Source organism: Podarcis pityusensis, assembly GCF_964106645.2.
Source record: "Podarcis pityusensis genome assembly, chromosome: 13".
NCBI lineage: Eukaryota > Metazoa > Chordata > Lepidosauria > Squamata > Lacertidae > Podarcis > Podarcis pityusensis.
This window is the reverse complement of record NC_138038.1, coordinates 53,978,770-53,992,331: the sequence shown is the minus strand read 5'-3', so window position 1 is coordinate 53,992,331 and position 13,562 is coordinate 53,978,770. Positions and strand designations below refer to the sequence as shown.

The following is a 13,562-nucleotide window of genomic DNA, read 5'->3' as shown; positions in this document are numbered from 1 at the left end:
TGATAAGTTATCTCTGTGGCAGGCGTTGTCCCCCCGCCCCCCCGAGAAAGATCCTTGGACAAGTCCTTGGAGGTTAGAACATCAGACAAGGTTAGTGGCGCCCCCCTGCCTCCGTCCTGTGGCAGGGAGTTCCACAGATGAACTGTGTGCTGAGTGAGGAAGGGCTTTCTTTTATCTGCCCTGAATTCCCACACTGCAGAGGGGGTTGGGCTGGATGACCCCTAGGGGTCCCTTCTGACCCTACGTTCTTCTATGAAACTTCCGACATTCAGCTTCCTTGAATGCCCTCAAATTCTAGCCTTAGGGGAGAGTTAGGATAGCTTTTTCCCTGGTCCCTAGGAATCTCTAGGGACCAGAGATTCTTAGAAGACTGGAGTAAATATTTGAAAAGCAATTGTAATAACGCTAGTAGGACTGCAAGAAGTTCTGTAAGGAGGACGATGCGAAATATTGCAAGGAAGACTATGATGAGAATTATTAGTTAACGGTAATTAAAAGCAATAGAGAAATAATTAAGAAATGCAGAATAAGTGATAAAGAACGGAAAATCTTCAGTGGTGGTTGACGAAAGTCCAAAATATTGAATAAGATAAGAAGTTATGTTAAATGACTGTTGGAAATGATATGTTAAAAAATTAATAAAAATGTGTATATATATAAAAAGATAGCTTTTCCCTGTGCTTTTTCCCCACGACATGAGTAATATTATAATAATCTACCATGGGCCAGGCTGATTTGCGAGGCCCTGATCGTTAGGGGCGCCTAACGATGATGACCTGGACTTCTGCTGCGTCCCCCCCCCCCGGCAGAACACCCCCCTTTGCTGGGACCCCAAAGCTCAGGCCTCTGCAAGCCCACGGTGCCCCCGCAGCTTCACCCACGTCAAGCCCATTTACTGGAATTGGAGCTAATAAAATTTGTTCCTGGCTCGCGGAGAGAAAGGAGGAGAAGTGGAAGGAGGGAGCGATAAACAATTAGGGCCTTAATTATATTGAGCACGGCTTCCTCTGTGTTTTCTGCGGTGGTCTAAGTGGTTTTGGAGATGAGCTCGGGGCTTATGCCGCAGCAGGGCAGGGAGTGGGGGAATCGAAATCTTGACACCCCTCCCCTTTCCCTGAGTAATTAATTAAAAAACAACAACAAAGGGGCTTATCACAGAACTGTAGCATTGTAAGGACCCCCAAAGGTCATCCATCCCAACCCCCCTGCAATGCAGGAATCCCAGCTTGTGACACCAGAAAGAATGGCTTTCGTGGGAGAAAGTTTCTTTCTTCAGATGCGTGTTACGTTCTTGGGAGCAGGCCTCCCGTTTTATCTTCACAGCAGCCCTGCGAGGCAGTCTAGCCACGAAATAATAATAATAATAATAATAATAATAATAATAATAATAATAATTTATTATTTATACCCCGCCCATCTGGCTGAGTTTCCACGGCCACTCTGGGTGGCTCCCAATCGAGTGTTAAAAACAATACAGCATTAAATATTAAAAACTTCCCTAAACAGGGATAAGATAGCTGCTTATTACCTTGACATCTGGTGGGAGGGCGTTCCACAGGGCGGGTGCCACCACCGAGAAGGCCCTCTGCCTGGTTCCCTGTAACCTCACTTCTCGCAATGAGGGAACTGCCAGAAGGCCCTCGGAGCTGGATCTCAGTGTCCGGCTGAACAATCGGGGTGGAGACGCTCCTTCAGATATACTGGACCAAGGCCGTTTAGGGCTTGAAAGGTCAGCACCAACACTTTGAATTGTGCTCGGAAACATACTGGGAGCCAATGCAGATCTCTCAGGACCGGTACGATGTGGTCCTGGCGGCTGCTCCCAGTCACCAATCTAGCTACCGCATTCTGGATTAATTGCAGTTTCCGGGTCACCTTCAAAGGCAGCCCCACATAGAGCGTGTTGCAGTAGTCCAGGCGGGAGATAACCAGAGCATGCACCATTCTGGCCAGACAGTCTGTGGGCAGGGAGGGTCTCATCCTGTGTACCAGATGGAGCTGGTAGACAGCTGCCCTGGACACAGATTTGACCTGTGCCTCAATGGACAGCGGTGAGTCCAAAATGACTCCCAGGCTGCGCACCTGGTCCTTCAGGGGCACAGTTGCTCCATTCAGGACCAGTGAGTCCTCCACACCCGCCCGCCTCCTGTCCCCCAAAAACAGGACTTCTGTCTTGTCAGGATTCAACCTCAATCTGTTAGCCGCCATCCATCCTCCAGCTGCCTCCAGACACTCATACAGGACCTTCACCGCCTTCACTGGTTCTGATTTAAAGGAGAGGTAGAGCTGAAACATAGCGGTTGGCCAAAGGTCACCTCCTGACCTTCGTAGCTGAGTTAGGAATTTGAGGGGAAGGGTGTCTAGAGTTTGGGGGGGGGCAGCTGTGATGAAAATGATGTATAGGTGGCATATTACTCCTGTGAAACTAGCTAGAATGTATAAAGTTAGTAATAAATGTTGGGAATGTAAAGAAAAAGAAGGAACATTTTATCACATGTGGTGGGAATGTAAAAAAGTGAAAAACGTCTGGGAAATGATATATAATGAGATGAAAAAGATGTTGAAATATACATTTATTAAGAAACCAGAAGCAATTTTACTTGGCATTGTAGGAGATGATATAAACAGAAAGGATTGTAAGTTGTTTTTATATGCAGTGACGGTAGCCAGAATACTATTGGCACAAAAATGGAAGCAAGAAGAACTACCGACGAAAGAAGAATGGAGGATGAAACTGATGGACTATGCAGAATTAGATAAATTAACAGGAAGGATTCGAAACCTGCGGGATCAGAGATTCTTAGAAGTTTGGAGTAAATATAGGAACAATTTGAAAAATAATAGGAATGAGCAGATTATGCTAGTAGGATTCCAAGAAGTTTTGTAAGGAGAATTATTGCAAAAAAGATAATGAGGAGAATTATCAGTTAAGGGCAATTAAAGGTAATATGAAACTAAGAAATGCATAATAAGTGATAAAGAATGGAAAACCATCAGAGGTGATGACAGGAGTCTAAAAATATAGTATAAGATGAGAAGTTATGTTGTATGACTGTTGGAATTGATATGTTAAAAAATTAATTAAAAATGTATATAAAAAAAATAGAATTTGGGGCCCAGCGTCACTGATAGGATGTGGTCATCTTGTGCATGGTTCTGGTCGCCTCGCCTCGAAATGGATATTGTCAAGTTGGAAAAGGTTCAGAAAAGAGCAGCCCAAACGATTGAGGGGATGGAGGAACTCCCCTGCTCATAGTTAGGCAGTGGAACTCCCTGCCACAGGAGGCAGCCATGGCCGCTAACCTGGATGGCTTTAAAAGAGGATTAGAAAAATTCACGAAGGAGGAGAGGGTGATTGATGGCTGTCAACCATGATGGCTGTTCTGTGCCTCCATGAATAGGGGTAGCAATGCTTCTGGATATCAGTTGTTGGAAAGCGCAGGAGGGGAGAGTCAAGGGCCATTGGGAGTTGTAGCTCAGCGAGTAAAGTAAATGCCAAGGTGTTACTTGGCATTGTAGGAGATGGGATTAATACACAGGACAGTAAATTGTTTTTATATGCAATGACGGCAGCCAGAATACCACTGGCACAAAAATGGAAGCAAGAAGAACTACCGACGATAGAGGAATGGCGGATGAAACTGATGGACTATGCAGAATTGGATAAATTAACTGGAAGGATTCGAAACCTGCAGGGTCAGAGATTCTTGAAAGACTGGAGTAAATATATGAACGATTTGAAAAGTAATAGTAATGAGCAGATTACGCTAGTAGGATTGCAAGATGTTTTGTAAGGAGAATTATATGAAATATTGCAAGAAAGACTATGAGAGAATTATTGTTGTTTAGTCGTTTAGTCGTGCCCGCCTCTTTGTGACCCCCTGGACCAGAGCACGCCAGGCACTCCTGTCTTCCACTGCCTCCCGCAGTTTGGTCAAACTCATGTTGGCCACTTCGAGAACACTGTCCCACCATCTCGTCCTCTGTCGTCCCCTTCTCCTTGTGCCCTCCATCTTTCCAACATCAGGGTCTTTTCCAGGGAGTCTTCTCTTCTCATGAGGTGGCCAAAGTCTTGGAGCCTCAGCTTCACGATCTGTCCTTCCAGTGAGCACTCAGGGCTGATTTCCTTCAGAATGGAGAGGTTGGATCTTCTTGCAGTCCATGGGACTCTCAAGAGTCTCCTCCAGCACCAGAATTCAAAAGCATCCATTCTTCGGCCATCAGCCTTCTTTAATAGATATATTAAGAAATGCAAAATAAGTGATAAAAGACGGAAAATCATCAGAGGTGTTGATGAAAGTCTAAAACAATGTATAAGGTAAGAAGTTATGTTATGTGACAGTTGGAAATGATATGTTAAAAAACGATATATGTACAGTGGTACCTCGGGTTAAGTACTTAATTCGTTCTGGAGGTCTGTTCTTAACCTGAAACTGTTCTTAACCTGAAGCACCACTTTAGCTAATGGGGCCTCCTGCTGCCGCCAGAGCACGATTTCTGATTTCTGTTCTTATCCTGAAGCAAAGTTCTTAACCTGAAGCACTATTTCTGGGTTAGTGGAATATATATGGGAGTTGTAGCTCAGCGGCGCCTGGAGGGCAGCACCTTGGGGACAGTACTTGGTGGTGCGTTGATGTGCTCAGACAAACGGACAAAGCAAAGCCAGTGAGGGAACAAGGCTCCAGCCCTTGCTGCAGAAATCCTGTACGCATTCATGCGTCGAAATCTCAACAAGCCTTGCATCCTTCCTGGGAGATGGTGTGCACACACCTGTCGAAAGGTTGCTGGCGCTCTGTTCCAGCAGCACCTGTAAGTGCCTCTCCTTGATATAAAATCGGTTCCTTCTCCTCCCTCCACCCCTCGACCCATCCTCGGCCTCCCCCAGAGGCACTGGGTGGGTCGCAGTCTTGCGCCCGAGACCACCTCTCTGGGGGAGGCCGAGGATGGTCCGGGGGTTGTTTTGGGTGCCACCAGACTCCCTGTTTACTAAACCCAAAGCCTCCTGCTGTCTGCACATCCTTCGTCGTTTGTGGGCAAACAGTCTCTGCTTCTGTTGCCAGCCAGCCGTGGCACGTGGCCCAGGGCAAGCGCTGCTGTGTTGCCATCACACACACAAGGGTGTTGCGCGAAAGCAACGCTGACCTCTGGGGTCTGCTGCCCCAAGAGATCTTCTCACGTAGCTCCTGGTTAAACCGTGCATCTCGCTCCAGCAAGAGACACAGCGATGGCCACCAAGCTGTGTGGCTTTAGAAGGGGATTAATAATAATAAAATTTTATTTATATCCCGCCCTCCCCAGCCAAAGCCGGGCTCAGAGCGGCTAACAATAAAAGTAACACAGCATTCTAAAATCAATTCATTTTAAAATCAATTCAGAATCAAATTAATGCCAACCATTGGGCTAGAGTTCTGTGAGGATTACCAAAGGAGGGGGGTCAGACTGTGCCTCGACCAAAGGCCTGGTGGAACTGCTCTGTCTTGCAGGCCCTGCGGAAAGATGTCAAGTCCTGCAGGGCCCTAGTCTCTGGTGACAGAGCATTCCACCAGATCGGGGCCACGGCCGAAAAAGCCCTGGCTCTGGTTGAGGCCAGCCTAACCTCCCTGTGGCCCGGGACCTCCAAGATGTTTTTGTTTGAAGACCGTAAGGTCCTCCGTGGGACATACCAGGAGAGGTGGTCCCGTGGGTACGAGGGTCCTAGGCTGTATAGGGCTTTAAAGGTTAAAACCAGCACCTTAAACCTGATCCTGTACTCCACCGGGAGCCAGTGCAGCTGGTATAGCACTGGGTGAATGTGATCTCGCGGCGAAGACCCCGTAAGGAGTCTTGCTGTGGCATTCTGCACCTGCTGGAGTTTCTGGGTCAGTCTCAAGGGCAGCCCCACATAGAGTGAGTTACAATAATCAAGCCTGGAGGTGACCATCGCGTGAATCACAATGGCTAGGTCAGGGCAAGGGTGGTTAGGCGAATTCAGGAAGGAGGAGGTGGATGGCTGCTAACCGTGAAGGCAGCTGGAGGCAGCAGTGATTCTGAATGCCAGCTGCAAAGTTAAGTAAGAGGTAGAAAAATCATAGCATCGTAGAGTCTGAAGGGACCCCCAGGGGTCATCCAGCCCAACCCGCTGCATGCAATGCAGGAATCTCAGCTAAAACATCCATGGCAGATGGCCACCCAACCTCTGCTTAAAAACCTCCAAGGAAGAAGAGTTCATCACCTTCTGAGAGAGTCCGTTCCACTGACAAACAGCTCTTGCCGTCAGAATGTTCTTCCTGATGTTTAGTCGGAATCTCCTTTCTTTGTAACTTGAAGCCATGGGTTCGGGTCCTACCCTCCAGAGCAGGAGAAAACAAGTTTGTACCATCTTCCATGCGACAGCCGTTCAGATGCTTGAAGACAGCTCTCATATCTCCTCTGAAATGAAAAATTTAAGGTCATATATATATATATATATATATATATATATATATAATAAATGTTCATAAATGTACTGTCTTAAGGGTATGTCTATGTATGAATAGGGTGAGCCTGTGACCTGGCTCAGGAACTAAGTATTTGTCATTGCAATAGACTGGCCAGGCTCCCCAGGTAATCCAATCAAGCAAGCATTAACAGGTAACCTGCCAGACAGGAGGTAAACAATGCACTCAGATTTCTGTTGTAGACCACCCTTACTGTGATGTAGGTATGATGTTTCTGGGGGTGGTCTTGGACTCCAGGGCAGGCAATTTAAAATGTCTATATAAGGGCGGGCACACCTTGGTTCGGGGTCCTCCTCCTTCTCCTGCGTGTGAAGGGGGCACCCTGTTGCAACAGATCAATAAAGATCAGGCTTACTAGCTGCTTTGCTTCCCAGTATTCTCTGGTTGGCCTCTGTTCTTTTCTCCGACCGATGGAGAACCTGCAAAGGACTCTATAAGGGCTCTTGTGTCCCCCATAAGGGAAGAAGGGCAGATTTTAGTTTATTACACCTCTCAGCCTCCTCTTTTCCAGGCTAAACATCCCAAACTCCCTCAACCATTCCTCATAAGCCTCGGTTCCCAGACCCGTCATCATCTTGGTCTCCCTCCTCTGCAAACATTCCAGCTTGTCAGCATCCTTCGTAAATTGTGGCGCCCAGAACTGGAAACGGCCTCTATCCACTTTCTCCATGTCGTGCATAATTTTTCAAACTTCTATCGTATCGCCTCTTAACTTGCCTTTTTTCTAAACTAAAAATCACCAAATACTGCAATTTTCCTATATAGGGGCATCACACAAATACTTCCAGAATGTGGCTATAGCCTTATTTTCTTCCACCAAGAGAAATCTAGTTAGTGGTTTCTCTACCAAGCCCTGATTCTCATTTAAATCCAGATTCAGTAACGCAAGCTCCGAAAACTTAGTAATTTTACTTTCCTTGATGGCGTGCATGTTCTTTTTCCTTGTTTTTTTATTCTTATCTGTCTTATGTTTTATTTTCTGTTTATATACCGGTTCAATGTTTAGCTGTCCCAGTTCTGTGTATGTTTACATTTTATCACCAGGAGATGTTGGTGGTGGTTGTTGTTTAACTGGAGGTTTTAAGCTTCTCTGTAGAGGAAGTTCCTAGAAAAGCAGACTGTGTATTTCAAGGAAAACAAAAAACAAAAACCAGCACTCGTGTTGGTCACAGGAATGAGCCTTGTGGCACAACTTAAAAGACTTAACTCATTTTATTATGCTATGAGTCAGCTTTCTGCAAGCTCCTGTAGTTTTGGACTACATTCCCCATCAGCTCCAGCTGGCGTGGTCATATGATGCCCCAGGGGCCTGACGGGAGTTGTAGTCCAAAACATCTGGAAGAGGAAAAGCCAGCTGACTGGCATAAATAAACTATTGCAGAGTCCGCTTCATCAGGCGTAGTGTGAAGGGATGGAAACTAGATGGAGCTTTAGGGTTTTGGAACAGGCCTTACCCAAGGTTTTTATCCCTCTCTCAGGATACACGAACTCGTGGCCGTCCAATGAAGCTGAGCTCTTGTGATAGGAATTTTATGGTTTTAGATATACGGCAACGTTCATAACCACACGTACATAGATCAGCACAGGAAAGCCAACCTGGAACCATTTTGATTCCTAAACTGAGCAAATGTTTCTCTGCATGGTAAAAGTGGAAAAGCCTCCCCATTGTCTCTTCCTTCACAAATCCTGTCTTAATCTGTGTTTGAATAAGGGTGTGAGCCTTATCATTACAAAAGACTGCCAAGGCTCCCCAAGAAATCCAATCAAGTAACCTGCCAGACAGGAAATAAACAAAGCGACAGGAGAAAACAACATGCAAATGTTCTGTTTTAGACCGCCTTATCTGAGGAGTGGTCTTAGGTTACACCCCTTCTGTGATGAATGCATAATGTTTCTGGGGGTGGTCTTGATCTAGAGGATGGGAATTTCAAAAGTCTTTATAAGCCCTTGCACAGCATTTTTGGGGGTCCTCTTCCTCTCCTGCGTGTGAGGGGAGCACCCTGTTGCAACAGATTAATAAAGATCAAGCTTACTAGCTGCTTTGCTTCTCAATATTCTCTGGTTGGCCTCTGTTATTTTCTCCTACCAATAGGGAACCTATGTAAGGACTCTATATGGGCTCTTGGATACCCCATAAGGGAAAAGGGCATATTTTTATTTACAACACTCTGCAGATTCAGAACAGGAAAAAGAATGTTCACGCAGCGCAGGATTAACCTTTGGAACTCCCTGCTGCAGGATGTTAATGGAGAAATCTGGACAAAAAGCAAGGACACCAGCCAGGAATACCAGAGCAAAACAGCAGCCAGTAGGCTTGGTCTTGATTGAAGACTGTCGCGACAGGACGCCCACCTGCCACCAGGTGGAACAAGATGGAAGCCCAGAACAAAAGAGACCCCAAACTTTTATTAGCTGCTCATCCCCATGTTACACCCCCCCAACTACATCACTCATACATCATGAAAGGGGAGGTCTGGTGGCCGGAATCTGAGCATCCTGGACCCTGCCCCATGGCTCCCCTTGCCCTCCACCAATGTAGCAGGAAACACACACCCCAAACAGCCATCAAGTGAAACATAAAAGATCTTTACATTTCCCTGTTTCCCAGCCAAGTTAATCCCACCCTTTTGCCTTCATCTGGGTTTGTTATTTCTGGAAGGGCTACCTGTCTGGCACTCAGGTATCAGGATGCCAGGGATTATCACTCAGGCAGAGGGGCTGCTGAGGAGCTGAGCTCACAGGTCTAGATGAATTTCTGATGTTTTCCCAGTGAGCCAGTACATAGATACGTTTATCAGTGAATTCTTACATTTGGTATTGTGCAGCAAAGGCCCTTTGAATAGGCAGGAAGAAACTGTGATGAAGTGTTTTGTGGGGACAAGTCACAAAAGTCACAAAAGTGATTGTGCTGGTTTTGATAGTGGGCTGCAGGTGCCTGATATCTGCTGGAGGGGCAGCCCCCCCAAACTTTACATAAATTCCTGCAACAGGCCTGATTCAGCAAGCACCCCTTGTGTTCTTAGACTTCCTGAAAGTCCGCAGAGGTCCACCCTCTTCCAAAAGTTGTCATTCCGACGCCCCGTGGCACAGTGTGTTTGGGGCTGCAGGGCTGCTGCCCTGGACGCAAAACTGCCAGGGGTGCAAAATTTCAAAAGGGGGGGGGGGAGGAAAGGAAAGTAGTAATACGCTCTAGGTCAGCAGTTCTCAACTTGTGGGTCCCCAGATGTGGTTGGACTACAACTCCCATCATCCCTGAGCTGTGGCCTTGCTAGCTAGGGATGATGGGAGTTGTAGTCCCAACAACATCTGGGGACCCACAGGTTGAGAACCGCTGCTCTAGGTATTTGAAGATGGCTATAATCTCTCCTCTTTTCCAGTTCCTTCAACCATTCCTCATAAGGCTTAAATTCCAGACCTTTGATCCTCTCGCTTTCCCTCCTCTGCACACCTTCCAGCTTGTCAATCTCCTTAAACTGTGGCACCCGGAAGGGAGTTCCACTCTGCGCTGCGTAGAACCATAGAACTGTAGAATTGGAAGGGACCCCCAAAGGCCATCTATTCCAGCCCCCTACAATGCAGGGAGAAAGAAGTCCTGCCTTTCACCTGCCCTGGGGTTGCCTTAACAAGCCACCCCTTTCCCAGGGGGGCTCTGGGAATTGGAGTACGAGGGTCTTCTCAAGACTCTCAGCTGCCCTTAAGGAACTACAACTCCCAGGATTCCTTGGGTGTGGGCGGGGAGAGGGGGCAGCGTCTTCCTAAAGGGTCCTGATGCTGGTCCAGGTGGGGCCCTTAGGATTGAGGAGGAGGGAGGGTCAAAGGTCGCAAAGGCCTGCATCAGCCTTGAGGTCACAGAAGGAGCCCTCCCCCATTCCTCCTCTTGCTCTCCTGGCCCCCAGCCTGGGGGCAGGCAGCCCCCACCCATGGTGCCCTGGGCCACCCTGGCCCTGGTGGGCATGAACCTCGCCCTCTTCTGGCACCCTCTCCATGCCCCCGGGGCTGCCTGCCTGAGCGTGAGGACGGTGTGGGACCGGGGCCAGTGGCAGAGACTCTTCCTGGCCCCCTTCCACCACCTGGGCCCCGCCCACCTCCTCATGAACATGGCCACGCTCCTGTGGCTGGGCCACGGGGTGGAGCAGGAGGTGGGCAGCCTGCGGACGGGGGTCCTGCTCCTGGCCTTGGCCCTCGTGGGGGGGCTCTTCCACCTGGCGCTCAACACCCTCCTGGCCGCACTGACGGGGAACCTGTGGTACAGGGAGCACTGCGCCGTCGGCTTCTCAGGTGAGCTGGCTCTCCCATCCCCAACACGCTGCCCCCGGGGCTCTCCATCTCATAGGGCTGCGAGAGTCGGGGGGGTACCCCCAAAGCTCATCTAGTCCAACCCCCCAATGAAATTTTAGAGTTGGGATTCCCAGGCGTTTTCTAGCCACCCCTCCGCAATGCAGAGATCACAGCTGAAAAACCTCTGGAGGGTTATCACCATATCTCCTCTTGAAAAGCTCCTGCAGATTTCAGACGTGGGGTTTTAAGAGATGGAAGGGCCCTCCAAAGGACATCTAGTCCAACCCCGCCCCGCGCCGCAATGCTGAATCGTCTCTGTGAAAGGGCCTGTGTCCAGAGGCAGAGGTCAGATGCTCCTTTGACGTGGCTCCTCCATCTTCTCCCTCCTTCCAAGCTGCAGGGGTCCTCTTCTCCCTGGAAGCCATGGGCAGGCAAGTGGAATCCGTCCCTGTGGCAACGATGTCCAGCGGGTTCACGGTCACGACCAGGTGGCTCTGCGTCTTGGAATGCCTCCTCCTGGCCATCCTTTATCCCAGGTAAGCCCCGGATGCGAGTCAGGGAAGGGGAAAGAAACCCAAGCAGCAGGGAGCCAGCATTCCTGCCCCAAGTGGGAGGTAGAAGATTCCAGTCCCCTCTTCTGAGGTCGTTCCAACACTCTAGACACGCTCAGAGGCACTCTTGTCATCGCCGCTTTCCATTTCCTCTACTCGCTTAGGGCAGAATCCCAGCACAGAGGTCGCATAGTTAAACTGTGGAACTCTCCGCTGCAGGAAAAGCAGAGAAGCCACCTTTGGCCTTTACCCATCTGCGGCTGCAGAATTCTCCTTAAGATTTAAAAAAACAGGCCATCTGGCCACCTGCCAGGGGTTCTTGAGCTGTGGTCCCTGCATTGCAAGCAGCGGGTTGGGCTAGGTGGCCGCAAGGGGACCCCTTCCGACTCTACGGTTTTATGATTCTGTGATGAGCTTGTGCTGTGAGCTCTTTCCCCTAGAAGCAGCTTGAGTCACAGGAAGGAGAGGCTGAGTCATAGTGTGTGTGTGTCTTCTCCTGTAGGTGCAAGGCTGGCACAATACTTTTTGCAGCCTGGGGCAAACAGCGAGGTGCAGAATAACTGAGGGAACCACCAGCTGGCGACTGGACAGACCCCCAGGGCTTAGTGCAGGTGGGGCAGGGGCATGGGGCAAAGCCTCGTCCTCATAGAACGGTAGAGTCGGAAGGGATCCCCTGAGGTCATCCAGCCCAACCCGCTGCAAAGCAGGAATCTCAGCTAGATCACACACGGCAGGTGGACACCCAACCTTTTCCTTATAAGCCTCCAAGGAAGCCACCCACCTCTTGTGGGTGCCTGTTCCGCTTTTGAACAGCTCTTGCTGTCAGGTGGCACTTCCTGGGGTTTAGTCAGAATCTCGATGCTGCGAGTTCGAGTCCTGCTCTCCAGAGCAGCAGAAAACAAGCTTGCTCTGCCTTCTATGTGATGGCCAGGCCAGGGTCGGTACTATATGCTCAAGCCGCCTTGCCCCAGTGAGAAACCTGGCTTCCGAATTCTGCCCCAGCTGGATGTTTCTGAACAGCCTTTGGGGCAGCCCCACGTATCCCGTGTTGCAGTAATAATAATTTATTATTTATACCCCGCCCATCTGGCTGGGTTTCCCCAGCCACTCTGGGCGGCTTCCAACAAAACAGTAAAATACAATAACCTATTAAACATTAAAAGCTCCCCTAAAGAGGGCTGCCTTTAGATGTCTTCTAAAAGTTTGGTAGTTATTTTTCTCTTTGACATCTGAAGGGAGGGCGTTCCACAGGGCGGGTGCCACCACCGAGAAGGCCCTCTGCCTGGTTCCCTGTAACTTGGCTTCTCGCAGCGAGGGAACCGCCAGAAGGCCCTTGGCGCTGGACCTCAATGTCCGGGCTGAACGATGGGGGTGGAGACGCTCCTTCAGATATACTGGACCAAGGCCGTTTAGGGCTTTAAAGGTCAGCACCAACACTTTGATTTGTGCTCGGAAACGTCCTGGGAGCCAATGCAGGTCTCTCAGGACCAGTGTTATATGGTCTCGGCGGTCGCTCCCAGTCACCAGTCTAGCCTAATCTAACCTTGAGGTTATATGTCCACTTCTCCATCCTCCAGGAGTTCTCTCACCGGCCACGTCTCTGGGATACTGGCTGGGTTGGCCCTCTCCGCTGTCCCTCTGAACTAGGGCGACTGAAGATGTGAGCCTCTGGAGGAAGACCACCACCCACCACCCGCAGGAGCCATCAGTGCCGGCCCCCCACCCACCAACTCAATAAACCTGCCCTCCCTCTCTCCCTTCTTCCTCAAGTGATTCCTGAATCCAGCAGCGCCTGGCAGGTTCATAAAAGGGAAAGCTGACTCAGCCAGAGCAGGCTTCCTGTCCGAGGGCCACGTTGGCAACCTGCCAGGGGCCGCATGGTGGCGGCAAGTGTCCAGAGCAGGTCAACCATTGTCCAGTCTCCCTTCTGCGCCAATAGGTGGGCCAGCAGTGCAAACCTTTGAGAGGTTCCTCCACCTCCCTCTTTCTCCATTCTGCGTTGCAGGGGGTTGGGATGGATGACCCCTAGGGGTCCCTTGTGGCTCATGCAGGTGAGCAGAAAGCGCCCAGGGGGAGGACAAGGCCAGCAACGGGTGGGAGCCTGGGGAGGTCCAGGCCGAAGGCAACATTTGCCCCCGCGCCAGGTTTCCCCCACCCTCTATGATGCAAAGCCTGCCTTGGGCAGGGAAGAGAGTGTCTTTTGCTATGAGGTCCCAGTTTCCAGGGCTAAGATCCACTGCTGAAAACAGGTTCAGAC

At 49.6% G+C, this 13,562-nt stretch overlaps 1 protein-coding gene and 1 long non-coding RNA gene across 3 annotated transcripts; one reads left to right on the top strand and one right to left on the bottom strand.

Annotated features, from left to right (window-relative positions):
• Window positions 1-5,927: 5,927 nt before the first annotated feature.
• LOC308462427 lies at window positions 5,928-10,355 on the bottom strand. Its single transcript, XR_013979146.1, has 3 exons — window positions 9,892-10,355; window positions 7,931-7,991; window positions 5,928-6,408 (listed from the first exon to the last, which is right to left on the bottom strand). It is a non-coding gene; the product is annotated as an uncharacterized lncRNA (long non-coding RNA).
• On the top strand, window positions 10,342-13,059 carry LOC308462365 (rhomboid-related protein 4-like). Of its 2 annotated transcripts, none has more exons than XM_080980043.1 (3): window positions 10,342-10,754; window positions 11,155-11,290; window positions 12,883-13,059. In XM_080980043.1, exons 1-3 carry the CDS (start codon window positions 10,397-10,399, stop codon window positions 12,950-12,952), a joined length of 564 nt encoding a protein of 187 aa, XP_080836169.1. In that variant the 5' UTR covers window positions 10,342-10,396; the 3' UTR covers window positions 12,953-13,059. The 2 variants fall into 2 exon arrangements, with proteins under 2 accessions (XP_080836169.1, XP_080836168.1); XM_080980042.1 differs by having other exon boundaries at window positions 11,149-11,290.
• Window positions 13,060-13,562: the final 503 nt, after the last annotated feature.

Coding starts and splice junctions, on each gene's coding strand:
- LOC308462365 (XM_080980042.1), top strand. CDS start 10,397: ATGGTGCCCTGGGCCACCCTGGCCCTGGTGGGCATGAACCTCGCCCTC. Junction 10,755..11,148: donor CTGCGCCGTCGGCTTCTCAG/GTGAGCTGGCTC, acceptor CCTCCTTCCAAG/CTGCAGGGGTCCTCTTCTCC. Junction 11,291..12,882: donor CTGGCCATCCTTTATCCCAG/GTAAGCCCCGGA, acceptor TCCATCCTCCAG/GAGTTCTCTCACCGGCCACG.